This window comes from Xyrauchen texanus, chromosome 24, assembly GCF_025860055.1.
Source record: "Xyrauchen texanus isolate HMW12.3.18 chromosome 24, RBS_HiC_50CHRs, whole genome shotgun sequence".
NCBI lineage: Eukaryota > Metazoa > Chordata > Actinopteri > Cypriniformes > Catostomidae > Xyrauchen > Xyrauchen texanus.
The window spans coordinates 2,164,621-2,184,204 of record NC_068299.1 but is presented as its reverse complement, the minus strand read 5'-3'; the positions used below and the strand labels follow the sequence as shown (position 1 = coordinate 2,184,204).

General features: G+C 39.2%; 1 protein-coding gene across 1 annotated transcript in view; it reads right to left on the bottom strand.

Moving 5' to 3' along the window:
- The window catches only part of LOC127617566 (lysosomal-trafficking regulator-like), a 94,358-nt gene that overhangs the window by 36,623 nt on the left and 38,151 nt on the right, over positions 1-19,584 (bottom strand). The window contains exons 11-25 of the mRNA XM_052089537.1: positions 18,769-18,878; positions 16,472-16,845; positions 15,865-16,053; positions 15,533-15,706; positions 14,681-14,841; positions 14,061-14,251; positions 12,540-12,788; positions 10,533-10,706; positions 8,853-9,002; positions 8,004-8,141; positions 6,730-6,928; positions 4,775-4,903; positions 1,777-2,368; positions 583-757; positions 84-253 (exon numbers count right to left, since the gene is read on the bottom strand). Coding sequence (XP_051945497.1) covers positions 84-253; positions 583-757; positions 1,777-2,368; positions 4,775-4,903; positions 6,730-6,928; positions 8,004-8,141; positions 8,853-9,002; positions 10,533-10,706; positions 12,540-12,788; positions 14,061-14,251; positions 14,681-14,841; positions 15,533-15,706; positions 15,865-16,053; positions 16,472-16,845; positions 18,769-18,878 — 3,175 coding nt within the window. The remainder of the gene's footprint in view (positions 1-83; positions 254-582; positions 758-1,776; positions 2,369-4,774; positions 4,904-6,729; positions 6,929-8,003; positions 8,142-8,852; positions 9,003-10,532; positions 10,707-12,539; positions 12,789-14,060; positions 14,252-14,680; positions 14,842-15,532; positions 15,707-15,864; positions 16,054-16,471; positions 16,846-18,768; positions 18,879-19,584) is intronic.

Here is a 19,584-nt window from a genome sequence, read left to right as displayed (position 1 = left end):
AAAATCTTTGAAACAGGTCTTAGGCTACTAAAACCCATGTTAAAGTGTCAGTGGTGTGAAAATAGGACTGTTATTATACTCACTCTTCCTCCAGCCCCACCGGTCGTCCAAACAGCATTTCCAGGAAGCACTCGAGCAGCCCCTGAGAGGCCTGGTGCAGGTACAGCTGATTGGCCAACAGGGAGAAGCTGTGATTCTTCAGAAACTTCTCCTTCTGCCCCTTATGAGCTCGGCTGAAGTATGCGTCCAAGAGCTGTACACGTGTTTGTGTTTCCATGTATAATTGAGATAAGATGAAGAGAAGTCAATAAATGGATAAATCAACAAACCAACATATTTTACATATCATATTTTATATATAGTATATACTGTATATAGAAGTATACACACATACATACATACACACACACATACATACATATATATATATATATATACATATATATATACACATATACACATATATATATATATATATATATATATATATATATATATATACACACGTCTCCCCAAGAGCTCTGCTATGAGCGAGAGAGAGAGAGAGAGAGAGAGAGAGAGAGAGAGAGAGAGAGAGCAGACCTTCATGACGCCCTGCTGTATGAGAGGAGACGAGTGATTGACCAGGACGAGCAGAGCTTCAGGCTGGATGAGTTTATCCATCACCTCCTTCAGCAGGAGATCCGGCAGCAGCAGCAGAACTCCTCTCAACAGATCATACAGACCACAGCAGATCAGAACCAGACCGTCTTCTGCACTGGACCTCAACAAAACACAAAACACACACAAATAACTTCTGTTAATCAGAGTAATAACGGCCAGATCTCCTTGTTTACAAAAAATGTTTTTTAATGTTCGGTTACAAAATATATAAAGAAGAGCACAAAGGATTGGTGCGTTTGACGTGGTAGCCAAGCGTGCACATTTTCTGTTTTCAAATATTTAAAACATGGATTTAAATAAATGTAATTTAAATGAAATGTTAATGACAGATGTGTTATGTTCAAAAAAGCAACGCATCAACCATCAGAATGGGGAAAAATTCTTATCTGGACTGCGCCATGCTTGTTGGTGTCAGACGGGCTGGTTTGAGTATGGGATTATCACACACAACGGTCTATAGAATTTATCTAGAATGGTGCCAAAAACTAAAAACATCCAGTGAGCAACAGTTCAGAGGATGGAAACGTCTTGTTGATGAGAGAGGTCAACAGAGAATGGTCAGACTGGTTTGAACTGACAAAGTCTACAGTAACTCAGATAACCACTCTGTACATTTGTGGTGAGAAGAATATAATCCTATAATGGTTTTCCGAGATGCGGGTTGGCGCTGTTTTTTTGCAATATGAGAGATTTATAAACCAGGAACACAAAATGTGTCAGCAAAAAACGAACACAACAAAAGGGTTAAATTAAGCTGATTGAAACGAGTCAAAACATTTTCTACAGTAATGTGGTAAAGATCCAGTAATTAATAATGACAATCTAATGTGAAATACAAATAACATAAAAGCAAAATGTACTGAATACAGAGAACTTAAATGCACTTGATAGTAATGAATATAATGTCACAATGCAAAAAATCATATTGGTCTTCATAGAAATAGGCTTCTTTATCTTTATGCAAAATATAATGTATTCATTTTCCATTTTGGGACACCCTGTCCATGTTTTAGTTAACTGTATAAGTAATAAAAAAGGAAGTAAATTAGTCATAGTGAAAACTAGCATCTAGTATTTTCTGTAATATAAAAATCATCAACCGTTGATGTGTACCTGTCATTGCTGGAATCAGCTTTGCTGTGTCTATCGTAACCAGGTGAATATGTGTAACTCTCACAGTCATCTGGTGGGGTGGCGCGATCAGCCACAGTTGGCCAGCGAGCGATTGCCAGCGAGCCATTCTGTGCAGGAAACGCCAAACCCAGACTGGCAAGATTACCGTGACTCGCCTGGAAGGACTGGATCCCCTTGAGGCTTTCCGGTCGGCATGGCGCTTCCTCACTGGTCCAATCGAAATGGTCCTTGGACTCCACCGGGCTGCTCGCTGTCCCGTCATGCTCCACCTCTACGCTGATGGAGGGTGTTAGATTCCCCACGATGGCTTCCTCGTCCTTGTCACACATGTTTTGAGAATCACAGACGGTTTTTGCTGACTCACAGCTGCTCTGGAGTTGCTCGTCACCGCCACATTGCAGGGTCTCTGTGCTGCCCAGGGTATCCTCCTCGCCCGGTTCAGTGTGCCCGGGTAAGGTCCTGTGAGTCAAGCGGGGTGTCAGGGATGGAGAAGAGTGTGGAGAGGGGCCGATGCTCGGAGGTCGCAGTGACAGCTCCTCATCTCCATGCTCAGGGGAGAGACTGTGGCGAACTGTAAGACCGAAACACGTCAATTCGTCAAACATTGTTTTACTCTTTTAATCCTCCTATTGTCCTTAAGATCATTTTTGTACATTGCAGCAAAAAGACAAGTTAGTAAATGGATTTACTACATATTACCTGTTCAAAAGTGTTAAAATACTTTCTCTGTGTGTGTCTGGGCATGTGCATGTGTGCACAAACCCTGTTTTAGAGAAAAGAAAGCAATTTGCGGGAAAGATGCAGTACCCAGTGAAACAGGTCGGGAAGCTAGAGCAGTGGTTCCCAAACCTTTTTAAACTGCGGCACCCCTTTAAAGTGTTTTTTTTTCCCCCAAGGCACCCCAACCACTAAATAAATAAATAAATAAATAAAACAAATATGCAATTGAAAATACTCCTTTATTTAAAAAAGTAAAAAATGTATATATTAACAAATTAAACTGAAATAATGTAGCCATCAAGTGTTTCTCCTAAACATTGCTTCAAGTTTTTAAAGTACTTATTCAAGAGCTAGTAATAAAAGTAGTGAACAGGGTCAACAGTTTCTTTTTTAGTAACAGCAGCAATTAATCATTTAAAAAAAGGTTGTTCAATAAATGTGATTTTTAGATATACATTAATAAAGATTTAATACAATCAGAGTTTGACTGAAAAGAAGACCTATTATTGAAATCTATTGGGCTTAAAGCTTCTTAAGTTATTCAGCCAAGGACGGTAAATCTAAGCACAGTGTAGTTCTAGCGGGAAGATTAGCTGCTGCACATCATCGCACCATTAGCTGGGTAACTCCCAGCCAATCACATGTAAGCCATTGCTTTATACGTCTGCTCACAATCTATCACATTGCTGTTTCAGTGTGCTAACACAGCAACCTCCTTCACCCCAGCACCACCTGTTGAGTCCCGTCCTGCACGGGGGTAGACTCCTCGCCCCTGCCTCCAATCTCCAGCAGGATATGACAGTTCTGAGTACAACTTCTTCGGACCGCCAGACAGAGAGAGACATTACATTTCTGTTTTATATCCATCAAATAAATGTGTGGATTGACGGTCTCAGACATGGAGGCAACTGAGATTCATCCTCTGCCACCCGGATTGAGTCACTATGCCACCACGAGGACTTGGAGTGCATTGGGCATTCCAAATTGTGGAGAAAATGTAAAAATGAATACTGAACGAAGATTTTTGTCCCATCTGTTAACACTTCTGTAATACATTAACATCTGTGTTAACATTCATACTGTGCCAAAAAACTCTAATTTAAATGTTCACATACGCAGCTGAGCTGCATTCACCATGAAACAACGTGAAAAGAGCACTCTATATTGAGCACGCGCATATACGCATATGAGTGTTTAAAAAGCTTCCATCTGTAGACAAATATTGCGTGGGTATGGAATTGAATCAGTACTCGGTACTTTTAAATGGTGGCTATTAAAATATTAAACTGAGCAGAAGCTGCCGGGACTGGCAAGCGTTGCCGCGGCACCCAGTTTGGGAACCACTGAGCCAGAGACCAGTACGGGTCTAGGGGGTTACATTTTGAAGGAGAAATTTTTGGGTCAAATTTTATTCATAGATGTACCAAAAACTCCTTAAAGCTGCATAACATCTAGAAAGTTCAAAGGTGAAAGGTCAAAACAGTTTTTGTCATACCGTTCAAACTTGACCCGTTAAAACAATGGAACAAACAAATGGTTTTAAATTGTTATTTTACTAAAACAATTATGCACCATTTTTTTTTCTTTTGCATACGACATGTCCGTAAATGAAGAAAAGAAAGTCCAGCTATACAGCGTGTGTATATGTGCGGTGATAGGTGTGGTTGTATTTTGAAGCCGAAAGTTTGTAGCCACAAGAAATGAGCGACATTGACCATGAATCATTCAAAAAAGGAAATCCTCTGGGAAAAGAAAGAAACCTCGAACCAAGAAGAGTCAAACAAAAAGTGAAAGCAACAGAACCGTTATAAAACATGAAACAACATCAGCTTGGCTTTTCAGAGGTGGTGACAACTAAGAGATCTGAAAGGATTTAAAACTTTATTGGTTTGATAGTTAGCAGGTAGCTCTCTTAGCGCGGTAGTTCGTAAGATAGCATTAGTGGTATTTTAGAATGGATTGTGCTACTGTGGTGCTTGATGTAATTTTCAAGGAAGGACAACAGAAATAAATAACTTTATGCTGGTAACAACGTCAATCTCTACCAGTTACTACCATAGTCTATAATAGTAAGATTTAATGCAGCAGGGCGATACAACCAGACAATGAAAACTCCTTGTCTGGTTTCTCCCTGAAAACTGCATTATCATCGGCGAGCGTTCGGGTGGTTATTGATCACAAGTCTGTTGCTTTAAAGAGACTGGAGGTGACACTGACCCCGAGCAAGGTGGAAGAGGGTGGCAGTGATGTGTTTTACCTTCAGCAGGCATCTCTGTGATAACGGTGGACGAGAGAGACACCACAGAGCTGCAGGCAGATTTTCCTCCACTACTGGAGTGCCGCAGGTGCATCATGGACTGAACTTTCTCCTGGTACAGCTTACCATCTACCAACCACAAAAAGGATTTGATAAAAACAATGCATGAACCAAACTTTTACAGTTTAAGTGTTAAATATTAACAGTAGGTCTGCCAAATAAAAGCATTAAAGGGATAGTTCACCCAAAAATGTAAATTATGTCATCATTAACTCACCCTCATGACCAAACCTGTATGGCTTTCTTTTAAGAAGAAAGAAAAGAAGACATTTTGCTGGTCGCTGTTTTAAATGTGATGCAATGAATGTGGACTGGAGCATTCGAGATTCAAAAAAGGACACAAAAGCACCATAGAAGCATCATAAAAGTAGTCCATGCGGTGAATAAATATGGAGTAATGCAAAAATACAGAATGTGATCTTTGGTGTTCTTCTGACTGAATACTTCAACTTTGATTTTACTGAAAACTGAAGCTCTGACATTAGCCTCTTTTTTACCATCGGGCCGAATGGTTCCGAGCAGGTAAGGTGCGGTTCCAGTAACATTTCCACCAGAGCACATTTCGGCATGGCACAATGACAAAGCGTACTCGTACCAGATTTCTTGGCACTGTTATCTAACCGTGCTCAACCTCGCTGGAGGAATGGCTTTAGTATGTTGCGATACACGATCGTCAATTTGCCAATCCAAAGTATCTCAGTTGTTGCTAGGTAGCTGTTCATATTCACACATTTTTGGTGTAATTAATAAGAAGTAGTGCATGTTTAGTGCATCTTAATTGTTTTATGATGGTTTGACTGGTATAGTATATTATTTGTCTACACGTCATTTTCGTTAGGGAGGGAGTTTATGCTATCTAGCTCTAGGGGTGTCTGTCGCAAGTTCTATCAAGATACGGTCTTATATTGATTCTCTTAGCCAGCGGTCCGATGCATGCCGAAACCTCATAGTCTGCCATGATGTGATTTCAATTGCATTAAGGGACCTGTGATCGATATGAAACCATATTATGTGCCTATTTTACACAATCAGTTACATTTAATATCTCACAAATGATCATTGGGGTGGCTGTGGTTCAGGTGGTAGAGCGGATCGGCCACTAATCGCAGGTTTGGCGGTTTGATTCCCGGCCCACATGACTCCACATGCCGAAGTGTCCTTGGGCAAGACACTGAATCCCAAGTTGCTCCCAATGGCAGGCTAGCACCTTGCATAGCAGATCTGCCATCATTGGTGTGTGTGTGTGAATGGGTGAATGAGTCACAGTGTAAAGCGCTTTGAATACCGCTAAGGTTAAAAAAGCGCTATATAAGTGTTCAATATTTATGCCTAATAACAGGTGGTTCTTTGGATGAAGAAGTTACTTACTACAGTCAATATTAATGCACAAACAAACTTTTAGAGACATTGTGTATTTATTCGCCATATGCTAATAAAAATAGCGTAGTCATCCCTCAAACGTGAATTTTGAGGTATGAAAGTGTGTAATTTATGTTGTAGAACAAAACGTACAAGTATCATCAAGTAATGATTAGTACAGACCTTATTTTACTCATAAGTTGAAAACCCCATTATAAAAACCCATAGGAAAATCCTGAGGGAACCCATGGCGACTTCTGGGTTGCCTACACATTTACATCACAGCTGAACAGCTCTTTATGTTCTCGGTTGAAAATGCCTCTAATCCACACTAGAGCTTCTCAAAACATTATCCATAACCACATACTTACACTTACAAAAAACAACCAAAGCCATATTAGTTTTGGAATGGACTAAGAACTTGTTTTGTGCTCCATAGAAGAAAGACAGTCATATGGGTTTGGAAAGACATGAGGAACTGTTCCACTAATGTGCCAACTCAACAATCAACATTGGTTTTCAAGAGTTGTGCTCACCAATGTGCAGAGAGAAGTAGAAGCTGGTGGGCGTGTGACACACATAAGTGTTCGTGGCGGGGTGCACGGCCAACAGGAAGTTATAGACCAGCCTCACCAGGTCCAGATCTGGAGGAGAACCCAAAACCTCCTGGATGATTTTGACAAAGGACAGGCAGACCTCCTGAGGGATGGAGATCAGGTCCTCACCCCGATGCTCCTACAAGAAGAAAGAAGCAGCTCTGATGATGCTGCATGCTATGATGTCATTGTAATATACACATGCTGAATTTTGATGAATTGTTTGGGATAATCCCCAAATTTGGAACCCATTTTTCTCAGTCTCAGTGTTGCCATAGTTACTGTGATTTGTCTTTGTAGTAGGGCTGGACGATAGTCGATATCGATAATATCTGACAAATATCCTGATTCCAATTGCGAAACGTATTGACAGACATTGATCGACAATATTGGGAATGACAAAACCAAGGAGCTGGGAAGATGCATAATATATTAAATAGTAGCCCAGGGTATGAAATTAGCATGCTTAACCCGCCAAATGTGGGTTATTTTGCTCATCGTCCTATAAGACGATCCGGACACATAACAAGAAAAGCTGTTAGACACAAAGACACACTATCGAAGAATCACGTTTATCCTATTTTTAAAGAACAGACGAAAGAAAAGCTGTCAATGTGCATGTCTGATTTTCTGTTTGTTTAGAGCAGGGACGAAGCAGTTCGTCCTTAAAGGGACAGTTCACCCAAAAGTTAAAATTCTCTCATTATTTACTCACCCTCATGATAGCTCAGGTGTGTAAAACTTTCTTTCTTCAGCAGAACACATTTGAAGAAAAATTGAAAAATATCTCAGCTCAGTGGTCCTTAAAATGCAAGTGAATGGAGATTTCCTTTTGAAGCTTCACAAATCAGACAATCAGCATAAACGTCATCGATACGACTCCAGCTGTTAAATTAATGTCTTTTAAAGCAATACGATCAATTTTGGTGTGAAAAAAAGCTCAATATTTAAGTACTTTTGGGTGAAGTCCAAGAGGTCTCTAGTGTGATGTGTTTGCGTTGCCATGGATACCGAGGCAATCTCACGTTCTCCACTCGGTTGAGACATCCAGGATGAGCACACAAATGCACCATTATGAGTAAAGAAACAGATAAAAACAGATCTAAACCAAAACCAAAATCTAGTTCATACTTAACATTTACATTTAACATGTTAGGGCATTTCACACTTTAGATCTTTTACAGGGTCCATGAGGTCATGAACTCTGCCCTCACCTGAAGCACCTGGCAGGTGAGCAGAAAGCGATGGACGACCTGAGCCTTCAGAAGCTGACGGATGTTGAACATCTGCTGTGGATGATGCACCCGGATGAGGATCTCTAGAGCCACGAGCAGCGTCTCCCACACACCGCACTATAATACACACACAATATATCATGAAATTACTGTAGCAGACAAGAGACTCGGAGATGCTCAGTTAGGTTTGGATGTGTTGGATTGGTGGGCATTCTCACGTGGAATTGGCACACTTTTTGAAAATGTTCTGTGCTAATTGCAGACACTATGCATTATTCTGCAGAATAAAGAGGATAGACCGAATAGAACAGAGCAGAAGAATAAAATATGAGTTGATTTAATCCTGGAGCTAAACTCTGCAGGGCTGCGGCACTCCGGGAACTGAGTTTGACACCCCTGCACAAGAGGGTCTGAGGTTCACCCACCACAGTCTCACAAAATCCAGCGGGAAACACTCACACAATAAATATTGAAATGTTTCATGTTAACTTCACTCTTTGTTTAGATGATCATAGTTTTAAACGTAATAATTTGGAATTTAGAGTATAAAGGATTTTCATAATTTAATAATGAAAGTCTGGTTTTGGGACAATCAAATTTAGACATAAAAGCCATTTAAAAAAGGACCAAAATTAAATAACGAAGGCCTGGTAAAAAATGTCCAATTCAGTTTTAATGCGACCTTCATCTAACAAAAAGGTAAAAAGCTGAAATCTGTTTGTTTGAATAAAAATCAACCCCTTATGTTTCTTTTGACCTGATGTGAATGCAGCACGAATTCTGTGGAAACCCATAGAGCTTCATGTGAAATTCTGTGTGTGTGTGTACCTGAGCTTTGGCCCATATCTTCCAGTCCAGCAGTATTTCAGACAGCAGTTGGAGATCTTGTACCACAGCAGTAGATTCAGTGTTCAGATGAAACTGACCGTCCTCTCCGAGCATCAGGATTGAACCACTGCAGCAGCCGTCCAGCAACGTCTATCACACACACACACACTCTAAATAAATCTAACATTTCCTGCACCGTTCATGCTGTCAAACATTGTCAAAGTCCACAAAAATATAAAACCAAGTTAACTCATTTCTTTGGCAGTTCAATAACCCTTGAAACCAGGAGAAATTACATATCAACTAAACACACACGTCATCACTCAATATGCCGCACTTCTTTCAGTCTGAGTATTTCAACGTTTTATAATGTATTAATAATGCTTAAAACAGTCTTACATGCCATAATGTTGCTCCATAGCAAGTTTCTGAGAAAGTGAGTCATAATGCAAACAGCTGATGTCAATCAAAATCATTGTTGTGTTTCATGAGGAATAAAACGTTAATGATGCCCGCATGAAAGCGTAAAATTACGATAATTCCTCTTTAGAAGTGACTGGTTGAAACTGTTCCCTGAGCTGAACTCTTAAAAAGAATAAAACATGTGTAAATATAGTTTATTCTTTGAAAATGAGAGGTGAAGCTTGGGTGTGAAAGTATCTGTAGATGTTGAACCCAACATAGAGAGGACCGTTTAAGTTTTACTAGTTTCTTCCTCTGATGATTCCCAAAAGCTCTTTCCCAACATTAAAATTAAAGCATGGCTGTAAAATTCAGAGCTGTTGGTCTGACTAATGGATGACAGGTTGGTGTTGGGGAAACAATTATTTAATAAAACACAATACCGTTTGCTAACGTTAGTGGAGTTCCAGATTTAAGGCCTGAGTGACTTCAGCTGGTGTAACTGCTCTGCTCATATGACAACATGTAGTTAAGAGATTTATATTGAAACTTTGGAGTTTGATGTAAAAATGGTCAAATCTGTATTATTTTTGTTTAGCTTATGATTAGGACCAATTATTAGGAGTGTTTCCTTATAATTCATTTACATTTACATTTATGCATTTGGCAGACGCTTTTTATCCAAAGTGACTAACAGTGCACTTATTACAGGGACAATCCCCCCGGAGCAACCTGGAGTTAAGTGCCTTGCTCAAGGACACAATGGTGGTGGCTGTGGGGATCAAACCAGCAACCTTCTGATTACCAGTTATGTCCTTTAGCCCACTACGCCACCGCCACCACCACCACTCCACATAATTCAACATAATTCCCATCCATAGACAGGGACAGGGAGTTTATGTATATTTTTAATAAAAAGCAAGAATATATTGAGAGAGAGACACAAGAGCCTTTGCTACAGTCAGACTACATTAATACAGATGACCAGCAGGCTGTGATCAAGCCCCAGCACCACCAAGATGCCACTGTTGGGCCCTTGACCTTATCTGCTCCAGGGGCACTGTATCATGGCTGACCCTGCACTCTGACCCCAGCTTAGCTGGGATATGTGAAAACAAATACATTTCATTGTATATATATATATGGACAATGTATAACGTGTGACAATAATAATGGCTTTCTTCTTCTTCTAAAGATTGAGGTACAAGTCATAAATGTGTCAAAAAGTGAAACAATCAGTTTTTTGGCTTATGATTGGCATTTATTACTAAAACTCACCTTCAGAATGTGATATCCCACATTGCACCTGGGTTTGATGAGCACCTGGTGAATCATGGAGTAACCGTGGTAACACTCCATCTCTTGTGTGCGATGCTGGTTGTGTTTAACCAAGGAGAGCAGAACCTGCAGGGCCAGAGCTCGAGTCCGCTCGCAATCACTCACCTCCACCACCTACAAGAGTCAATAAGAGAACGAAAGAGTGAATCAAAACCAAAGATTCATCAGGAAATCTATTGGGAATATATATATATATATATATAGTATAGAGCTATATATATATATATCATATATATATATCTATATATATATATCATATATAGTACAGCCCAACAGAGCACCCTTTAGTAAAGATTCTCACAACATAGATCTAAAATCTATTCAGTATTAGAGGTAGACCAATATATCGGTGCCAATAGTCGCTTTTTTGAACAATCGGTTACCTGCAAATATCTATACCAATAGTTGCCGATAGATTATTTTATTCCTCATCAATAAACCTCATCTGGTGAAATATAATATATATATAAAGCTATAAAAAGCTTCTCACATCCACTGTAGAGCATTGCAATGAAGTCTCTCATTTCATAATAAGAGTCCTGGTGTATTTCGGACTTGTTTATAGTTAAAAGTCCCACGTTATGCACCAAATTGTCATTTTTCTGGTTATTATTGGGATTTTGGTTGCACAATAAACTGGTTTTGGGATTTTATTCATTTTGGAGCATCTACGATTTTTTTTATAATTCTATTGGCTAAATCTTAGAAGAAAAACTATCAGTCGATCAATCGCTTATTGGCCATTTCCCCCACCTTAGTTATCAGTATCTGCAAAATCCCCCATCATTCGACCTTTATTTAGAACAACAGCACTCTAGCTTGTGAGATATACTGTAGATTCAAAATAATAATAATAATAATAATAATAATAATTCAAATATATTTTACTAAACACTAGTTATATAAGTCTGTCGCAATTACTTACATTGCAAGCTTTTATTTTGACGTGAATGTATTCTGGTTCTGTGTTTTTGACGGTAGTTTCACGCTTCTTTAATTCTATAAATATATAGTGTACAGGTGATGCGCACGTCGCAGTTAATGTGTGCTCTCTTCTGTCATCTACATAAGCGGAGCACACAACGCACATGAAATGTGTTTTCAGCGTACGAGCAGCTCCACACATTCACTTTGCAGCCCGCAGCACATGCAGACTGTTTATTTATTCAATTAAATTGGTACTGAAGTACCGGTACTTTTGATATCACCAGAAGACTGAAAGTCATACTGGTCTGGAACAACATGAGGGTGAAAAAATGAAGACAAAATCTTCATTTTAACTATCCCTTTCTAACATTTCTATTACATGGTTATGCATCTGTTGCGGTTTTAATAAGCATTTCTCCTCTTCAATATTTCATCAGATCTCATTCAGTATAGTTTACATTGTAAAACTAAGGTTGCTTTTCAACATCTATAAATTATCATCATATCAATGATTTTTCTTACAATATGTTTGTTTAAAATCAGCAACATTTGCATCGGTGTTAGACATAGTGCTTGTTATCGTGACACGGGCCGATTTGAAATAAGAGAAAAACAGGAAGTCTTTGAGGTGATTGTTGAGAGATGTCTAAAGGGAACAGTGTACAAGAGAGAATTCTGGACCAGAACAAAATTCAGTTTTACCCAGTGAACGAAAGCAATTTTACTTGCCCAAAAACGATGTAATAGCTCACCCAAAAATAAAAACATTTCCATCAATTTCTCACCCTCCTCGTTCAAAACGAATAGGATATTTTCACTCGTGAAACAAAAGAATGAGGAAATGAATTGCGCACCGACACATTTAACAAGGATGCATGAAATTGAGCTCGCAAATCAAAGTGCGTCTGCTTTCACGTATTTAAGTAGAGTATGTTATGGCCTTAAGGCGAAAGAAACAATGTGACTAGTGATTTCATTCTATTCATTCTACTGGTGACAAATACACAAATAAACCCATACCCGAGCAAACAGGAAGACAAAAGCACCAGTGCCTCCGATCTTGTGCAGGACGCTGTGTAGGCCGAGAGCCTGGCAGGCAGTCATGGTACTGAGAAACTGAGGCTCCAGCACAGAGCTCTGGATCTCTTTAGCACTGAAGGGTCTCTGGGAGACAACCGCTGTCTTGGCCTGACCCTTCAGACGGATCACCGGCTCATATATTGTGTAGAGAGATGGGGTGATGGGAGCATAAACTACTGCTAAACTCTCCTGTCAAACACACACACATACACACATTGGGATAAAGGCAAAGTTAAACACAAAACAACTCTAATAGTACAATATATTCTCTAAAATAATCATGTCATCTAAGAAAATGTAATGTTTCTGGCTTGTTTGAAATACAAGGTTTGTGCTGTACCTTTTTAGGCATTGTTTTATCAAAATCACACTCGGGTCCATTCTAGTATGGAATGCCCACTTCCACGATCCAATCAATTTCAAATAGATACAATTTTGTCCCATCCTACATTTTTACCAGGTTGAATATCTGGTTTTTATATGCAAGACTAAGTGCATATAAGTGGCAGTGATGCATTTGTTCAAATTTGTATGTTAATTTGCAACTGCAAGATTTTAAAGGAAAAAACTATTTATAAAATGAATGAAAGAATGAAACAAAAAGAAAGAAAGATAGAAAGAAAAAAAAATAGAAACAAAAATAAATAAAATAAAAAATGAAGGTAAATACAAATAAAAGGAAGAAAGAAAAGAAAGGAAGGTAAATAAAAATAAAAGGAAGAAAGAAAAGAAGGTAAAGAAAAATAAAAATAAAAAATAAAGAAAAAAGAAAGAAATGATAAAGAAAAAGAAAGAAAGAAAGAAATGAAGGTAAATAAAATAAAAGGAAGAAAAGAAAGAAAGGAAAAGAAATAGAAAGGAAAGATGAAATGAAGGAAATAAAAAGGAAGAAAAGAAAGAAAAATAATAAGGAAGAAATAAATAAAAGGAAAGAAAATAAATGAAGGGAAAGAAAGAAAGAGAAAGAAAAAAGAAAGGAAAATAAATAAAGAAAAAGAAATGATAAAGAAAAAGAAAGAAAAAGAAATGAAGGAAAGAAAAAAGAAAGAAAGAAATGAAGGTAAAGAAAAATAAAAAGAAAGAAAAAATAAAGGAAAATAAAGACAAAGAAATGAAGGGAAAGAAAGATAAATAAATAAAAAGAAAAATGAAAGGGAAAGAAAAATATTAAAAGAAAGAAAGAAAAAAGAAATGAAGGGAATGAAAGAAAGAATAAAGAAAGGGAAAGGAAAGGAAAGTGAAAGAAAAAATTAATTAAAATAAAATAAAGGGAAAGAGAGAGAAAAATAAATAAATAAGAAAGAAAAAGGAAATAAAAAGAAAGGGAAAGAAAGAAAGAGACAGAAAAAGAAAGAAAGGAAAAGAAAGAAAGAAAGATGAAATAATGCTGCATGACGGGTTGACTTCATGGGACACAAATTGCTGTAGGTGTAAATCATATTCATCGGTGTGGTGACCTACTATAAGACACGAGATGTCCACTTCAGTGTTTCTCATGAGAAGTTCTCGTATCTGCTCACACTGAAGACCCTCCTGTGTCACGTACTTCGACAGTGTCCCATGAGGCTTGCCATATTTGCAGGGCATGATGGAGGTGAGGTCAGGGCCGCTGGCATACAGGTAAAAGGCCTCTGCTGTGTCAATTCTGGAGCCTAGAACAACCGGAGCAGTCAGACTTTAAAGTAATATATACAGGGGGATCACTACACTGCACTGAAACATACAGAGATTAGTGTCAGATCTAAATAAGGTATGTGTGTTATATTGAATAATCACCTGTTACCAACAGCAACACTGACTCTGAAAGTGCAGAAACATAACGTGTCCAAACGAAACACTGAGCTAGACTTTTCCATTTTCTGAAGGAAAGGTGAGTGCAAGCATCCATGTGCAAAACTCAGCAGGATGCTAGGGAGATGTGGGTGGTTGCCAGGGCATTGCTATGTGGTTGCTAAGGTGTTCTGAGTGGTTGTCACTGTATTGCTATGCAGTTGCTAGGGTATTTTCTGGTGGTTGCTTACTGGCCCAAGTCAAAAAGAGTGAGCATTACAGGGAAGATCTAAAGAGATTTGGCTTTATACCATTAAAGAGCAGCAGAGTGCCCATATCCCATCGTGCACTGGGAGTGCGTGGGTCCTCTGAAGGGGGCTGATAGTGTCCCAGCAAACAGTGCGTCTTATTAGAGTCAGATGACAGACTGGACTTCCTGGGCAGAGTGAAGTCTAACGAGACGTCACACTTCCTGTACGTGGCACAATGTGGAGTTGATTAAAACATTGTATTCCTGCAACTTCCTGGAGACTTAAAGGAATATTCCAGGTTCAATACAAGGAATGCTCAATCAACAGCAAAGGTGGCATAATGTTGATTATCACAAGAAATCACATCAATTGTCCCATGTTTATTTTAAAAAGATGACTTTAATCATTAACATGATATTAATGTGATAAAATTGCTTACAAACCATATTTGTGTGACGTTAAGGCCGATTTATACTTCTGGGTCGAACCTACGCCGTAGGCTACATGTAGCACAAGCAGTTATGGCGTACCTTGTCAAAACTGTAACTGCGCGTCATGTCGACGCAGACCAAAACAGCTGTGATTGGTCCACTTTGTAACAAGAGACTAGAGGTAGCGTCGCATTTTATCCAAGATTATTTTAATATCTATGCATCATATTGTGATTTTTTAGCATTTATGGACTGGCCATTCACTTCAATTGTAAGTGCCTTACTGTAACCACAATATTTGCTTTTTTTATTTTTCAAGAAATGAGGATCATGTTGTAAGTTAACTGGTATTGAACCCTGAACATTTCTTTAAAAAAGGTCTGTGTAAAAATACAAATGCGGAGCTCTACTTGGTAAAGTCATACTTACAAATCAATTTAAATCATCAACTAAACATTTGAAATAGTCGTTGTGGACCCACCTGATGCCGCACAACCAGAGGGTCAGCTGACCCTGAATGTTCTTCTTGCCATCAGGCTGCTGTGTGTATGTGAGAGCCAAGTGTTGCCATCTGCCTGTCGACAGCACCCCCTCCGCAGACTCCACCTGGGCGAGCAGACCCGCCTTCATCTCATCATTCGGATCAACGCAGATCCTGAACTCACAAATCCAGAGGCACTTTGTTATTTAGCAATGATTAAAAATAAATCAATGCATGTACAAGTGAAAGAGGTATAGCGGGGTGGATTTGATTGGATGTTGAACAATGGTCTCTATATGACAGATGGTTTGAGTGTGTGCCAGGACACTCACCTGAAGGTAAAGGCTCCCCTGGAGATGTTCATCCACACCTGAAGCATCAGAGCTTTAGAGCCCATGGACAGAACATGCACAAGACATTTGTCTGTGTGCTGCTCGCTGATATGAGCAGAACTGTGCGGGGCCTTGTCTAAAAACACCACAAACACAGACACACATCTTGTGTGGTTAGGTGGTTTTAATGTTGTGACTGATCGGTGTTAACAAAGGAGTACAAAAATGGTTCTAATTACTAAAAAAGAAGTTGATAAAAAGAAGTAATGTAATATCTGGTGATAATATATGTAAAATGAGAGATTTATAAACAATCTTAGTGGCCGGTCATTTTTGACCAGGGACACAAAATGTGTTAGCACAAAACAAACACTAAACAAGGGTTAAACAAGCTCTTGAATAAGATATCATCGTTTGATTGGGAGGAAATGTGCTTAATTGTCATGAAAATAATGTCAAGATGGTCTTATAAATAATAAGCTTCATTTTCTTAAAATATTTGTAATTTCTTTGGAGTGAAAAATCTAAATCACATGTTTTTGACAGGTTTAATGAGATTCAGCCATGCATGTTTCAGCTTTAGAACAACAGTTGTAGAATAATCGTGTTCTTACCTTTCTTATAATGTCCGTCTTCATCCTTCACAGCTCGGACCCAGAGCGAAGCACTGAAACCACTGGCCATGTGAGGCCAGCAGTTCTGTCCCACTAAGGGCAGTTGAAGGGGTGCAGTATGCCAGGGAGAAGTACGCAGGTGACCAAGCCTGCCCGCATCTACATCAACCCGGCCTAGGGGCAGTTTACCCTTTAAAAGTGTATTTATGCCACCTTTACCCCCAGCAGCTCCATGGTGCCTTGTACCAGGAGAGGAACTCATGCCAGGGACCCCGGCACCAGAGATCATGGGAAAGGACATGAAGTACAGAGGCTCTGTGTCAGAGTTAGACTCCACAATCTGCAGTATCCCCCTCAACAAGATCTCCTATTGGTGATAAAGACAAGATAAAAGCAAATAGATTTTAACCATTTCTGATAAGCTACAGTTTCTATAATATTCTGGTCTCTCTATATGGCTCAGCTCCCTCCTTCAATGCTTCAAAAGACAGTTTTATCATCCAACTTAAAGGTACAATATGTAAAAGAAAATTGCCAATGTGTGAACGGCTTGTATCGCAGCTTAAATAATTAGCCCTTCTCGGACTTCCTATGTTGCATATTCAATTCTGTAGACTGATTTTCATGTGAAGGGAGCGGGTTGCTTTTGCCGTGACATTTATGCGCACTCCCGAGAGCCTTGCCTCAGTGCTTCTCTTCTGCTATCTTCCGACAACAAACTGCAACTCTAGGTAACGTTATCTTAGAGATGAAATCCAGCACAACACCGGCTCCTACACAAACTCAGAGTAAACCAAAAACCATTTCTCTACTGAATCCCGTCTGGCTAAGCGGGAGCGTAAGCGGGAGCGTAATCGGGGTCGAGCGAAAACTAGCGTGAACATCGGCAGGGCATTTGATACCTGGAGGGACCTTTGTTTGGTTTTGGTGATCAAAACCGACCCTAAATTGGCGTTCTTCTTATAGGACAGGTAAACTTACATAACTGCAAATCATGTGAAATATAGTCCATAACGATTGATCTGTGTAATGTTAGCTAACTTGATCTTGCCTGCAGAGTAACTGTCATAAACAATGTTAGTCTGTCATTATTCAGCAAGATAAACTATAACAGCACATGAGATGAATGCTAGACAATGTTCAAGATAATGCAAAAAGCTCCATTCGTTAGTGTAACGTAAATTGTTTATACAGAAAATATTTACATTCATAAAAAATAATAGCGCATCGATATATCAAAATGAGTGTTGTGATGGAAACACATCAATACTGAATCATGTCAACATATTTATAATGTACAGTCTATTTTATAAACCGCTACTGTCATCATCCACCAAATTTAGCTAACAGCTATTGATAAAGCTAGCTAGCTAGCTAACGCTAACATAGGCTATCATATAATTCAGTCAATGTATCATGCAAAGAATGTAGTTTGAAGTGATTACTTCAAACTACAGTCTCGTACAGTCAGACCGATATCCACACTTTGTTTTAGCCCTGTTCCAGCACTGGAGAGTCAAATATAATATACGGTCTCAAAGTTTGTAGTAAAACAATCATAACGGTGTAATTTTAATTATGCTACCTCATCTATCAGCATGATGTCAGTGAATCACATTCAGCCTTTTTGTACGTTACGTCATTGTTTTGGTCGATGCTCGCTCGCATCCCAATGGAGTGTGTGCACGAGCAACAGGTCACTGCTGCAGTTCACTTAACGGCCACAGGTGTCACTAATAACAAGGCTTTCTGAATCTTACATACTGCACCTTTAAAAGTTTCTTGACACAGTGTCTAAAAAATTTGCCGGTCCAGCACATGTTGAAGAAACAGCATCACTCAGTGCAACAGTCAAAAACATCCATAAAGTAGTGTTTAAATAGGAAAACAATTGAAAAACAAAGCAGATGGATGGAAAAACGCATTAATTGTGAACGGCCCCTTTACTCATCTGTTTGCAAGTGTCTGTAAGAGACAAGCGACAAGCGACCACAAACACAATACACAATGAAAGCCATATGCATACATCTACATAGCTCACTCCAGCACATACTAATGGCGTCTGCTTTCTGTAGCCTGGTAAACTGAGTGAGCACTGACACTGCCAGAAGCCCTAAAAACTGTACATGTTTGAATTATAGTGACCCTGAAGCTCCCAGTGGACCCGATAGATAATTATTTCAAAATAATTCCTTCACTGGGGAAAAAAAATTAAAAAGGGTTGAAAAAGTGTTGTAAAATGAATCGGTGTATAATAGCTTGTTTAAATGGTAATAGAGGTTGCACTTACAGTGGGCGGGGTCTTCTCCAGGAAGAGGTGGGTCAACAGGGCAAGTTCCTCTGCTGTGATTCTGTCACTCACCATGGCAACTAGCAGCTGCACAAGCATTGTCTGGCACTCTGCAGGTTACAACAGGCCATAGAGCAATAAGACCTATGGTATAACAATGCTACAGCTAGTATATTGTACTTTGAAATGTCCTTTCTGGGCCGGAATTTCGGTTTGTGTTTTGGCTTGTGTGATCCCACCCACTGCTCATTTCCCAATAGTATTACGACACCCCGGGTTGCCAGATTTCAAACAAGTTAGCGGGTAAACACAGCACGCTGCAGTCATGAAAGCCAGCAGTACATCTAGCTAACATTGACAGAGTTTAAACAAATCCACATAAGCTGGTTTATAATTTGCAAACAATAAAAAGATTACAAACGTATACATTAGCTGATTACACCGGGCACTTCTGCGATGCTTTCCGGCTCCGTCAAGGTTTTGATCTGTCCTCCATGTGGCATCATACCCCACCGGGAGCATTTCAGAAGCGGAGCGCAACAAAAAACAGCAATAAATTACTTCGCCTGTCTGACGTAGACTTCATTTTGATTTTGTATTTTTTCCTTGATTTTTGGGTTCTACCGTGGGTAAGTTGGCTAAATTGTTTATTTTCTTTGTTGTCCGGTTTAATTGTGTTTATTGTTGTTATGAATACAATCGGGAGTCTGCACAGGGTGTTTTATTTTTTTAATTGACCGAATGTTCTGATTTTTAATTTTGTATTTGAACCATGCGGCTTGGATGCGCAGTCTGCCAAAAATAGACAAGACGCCT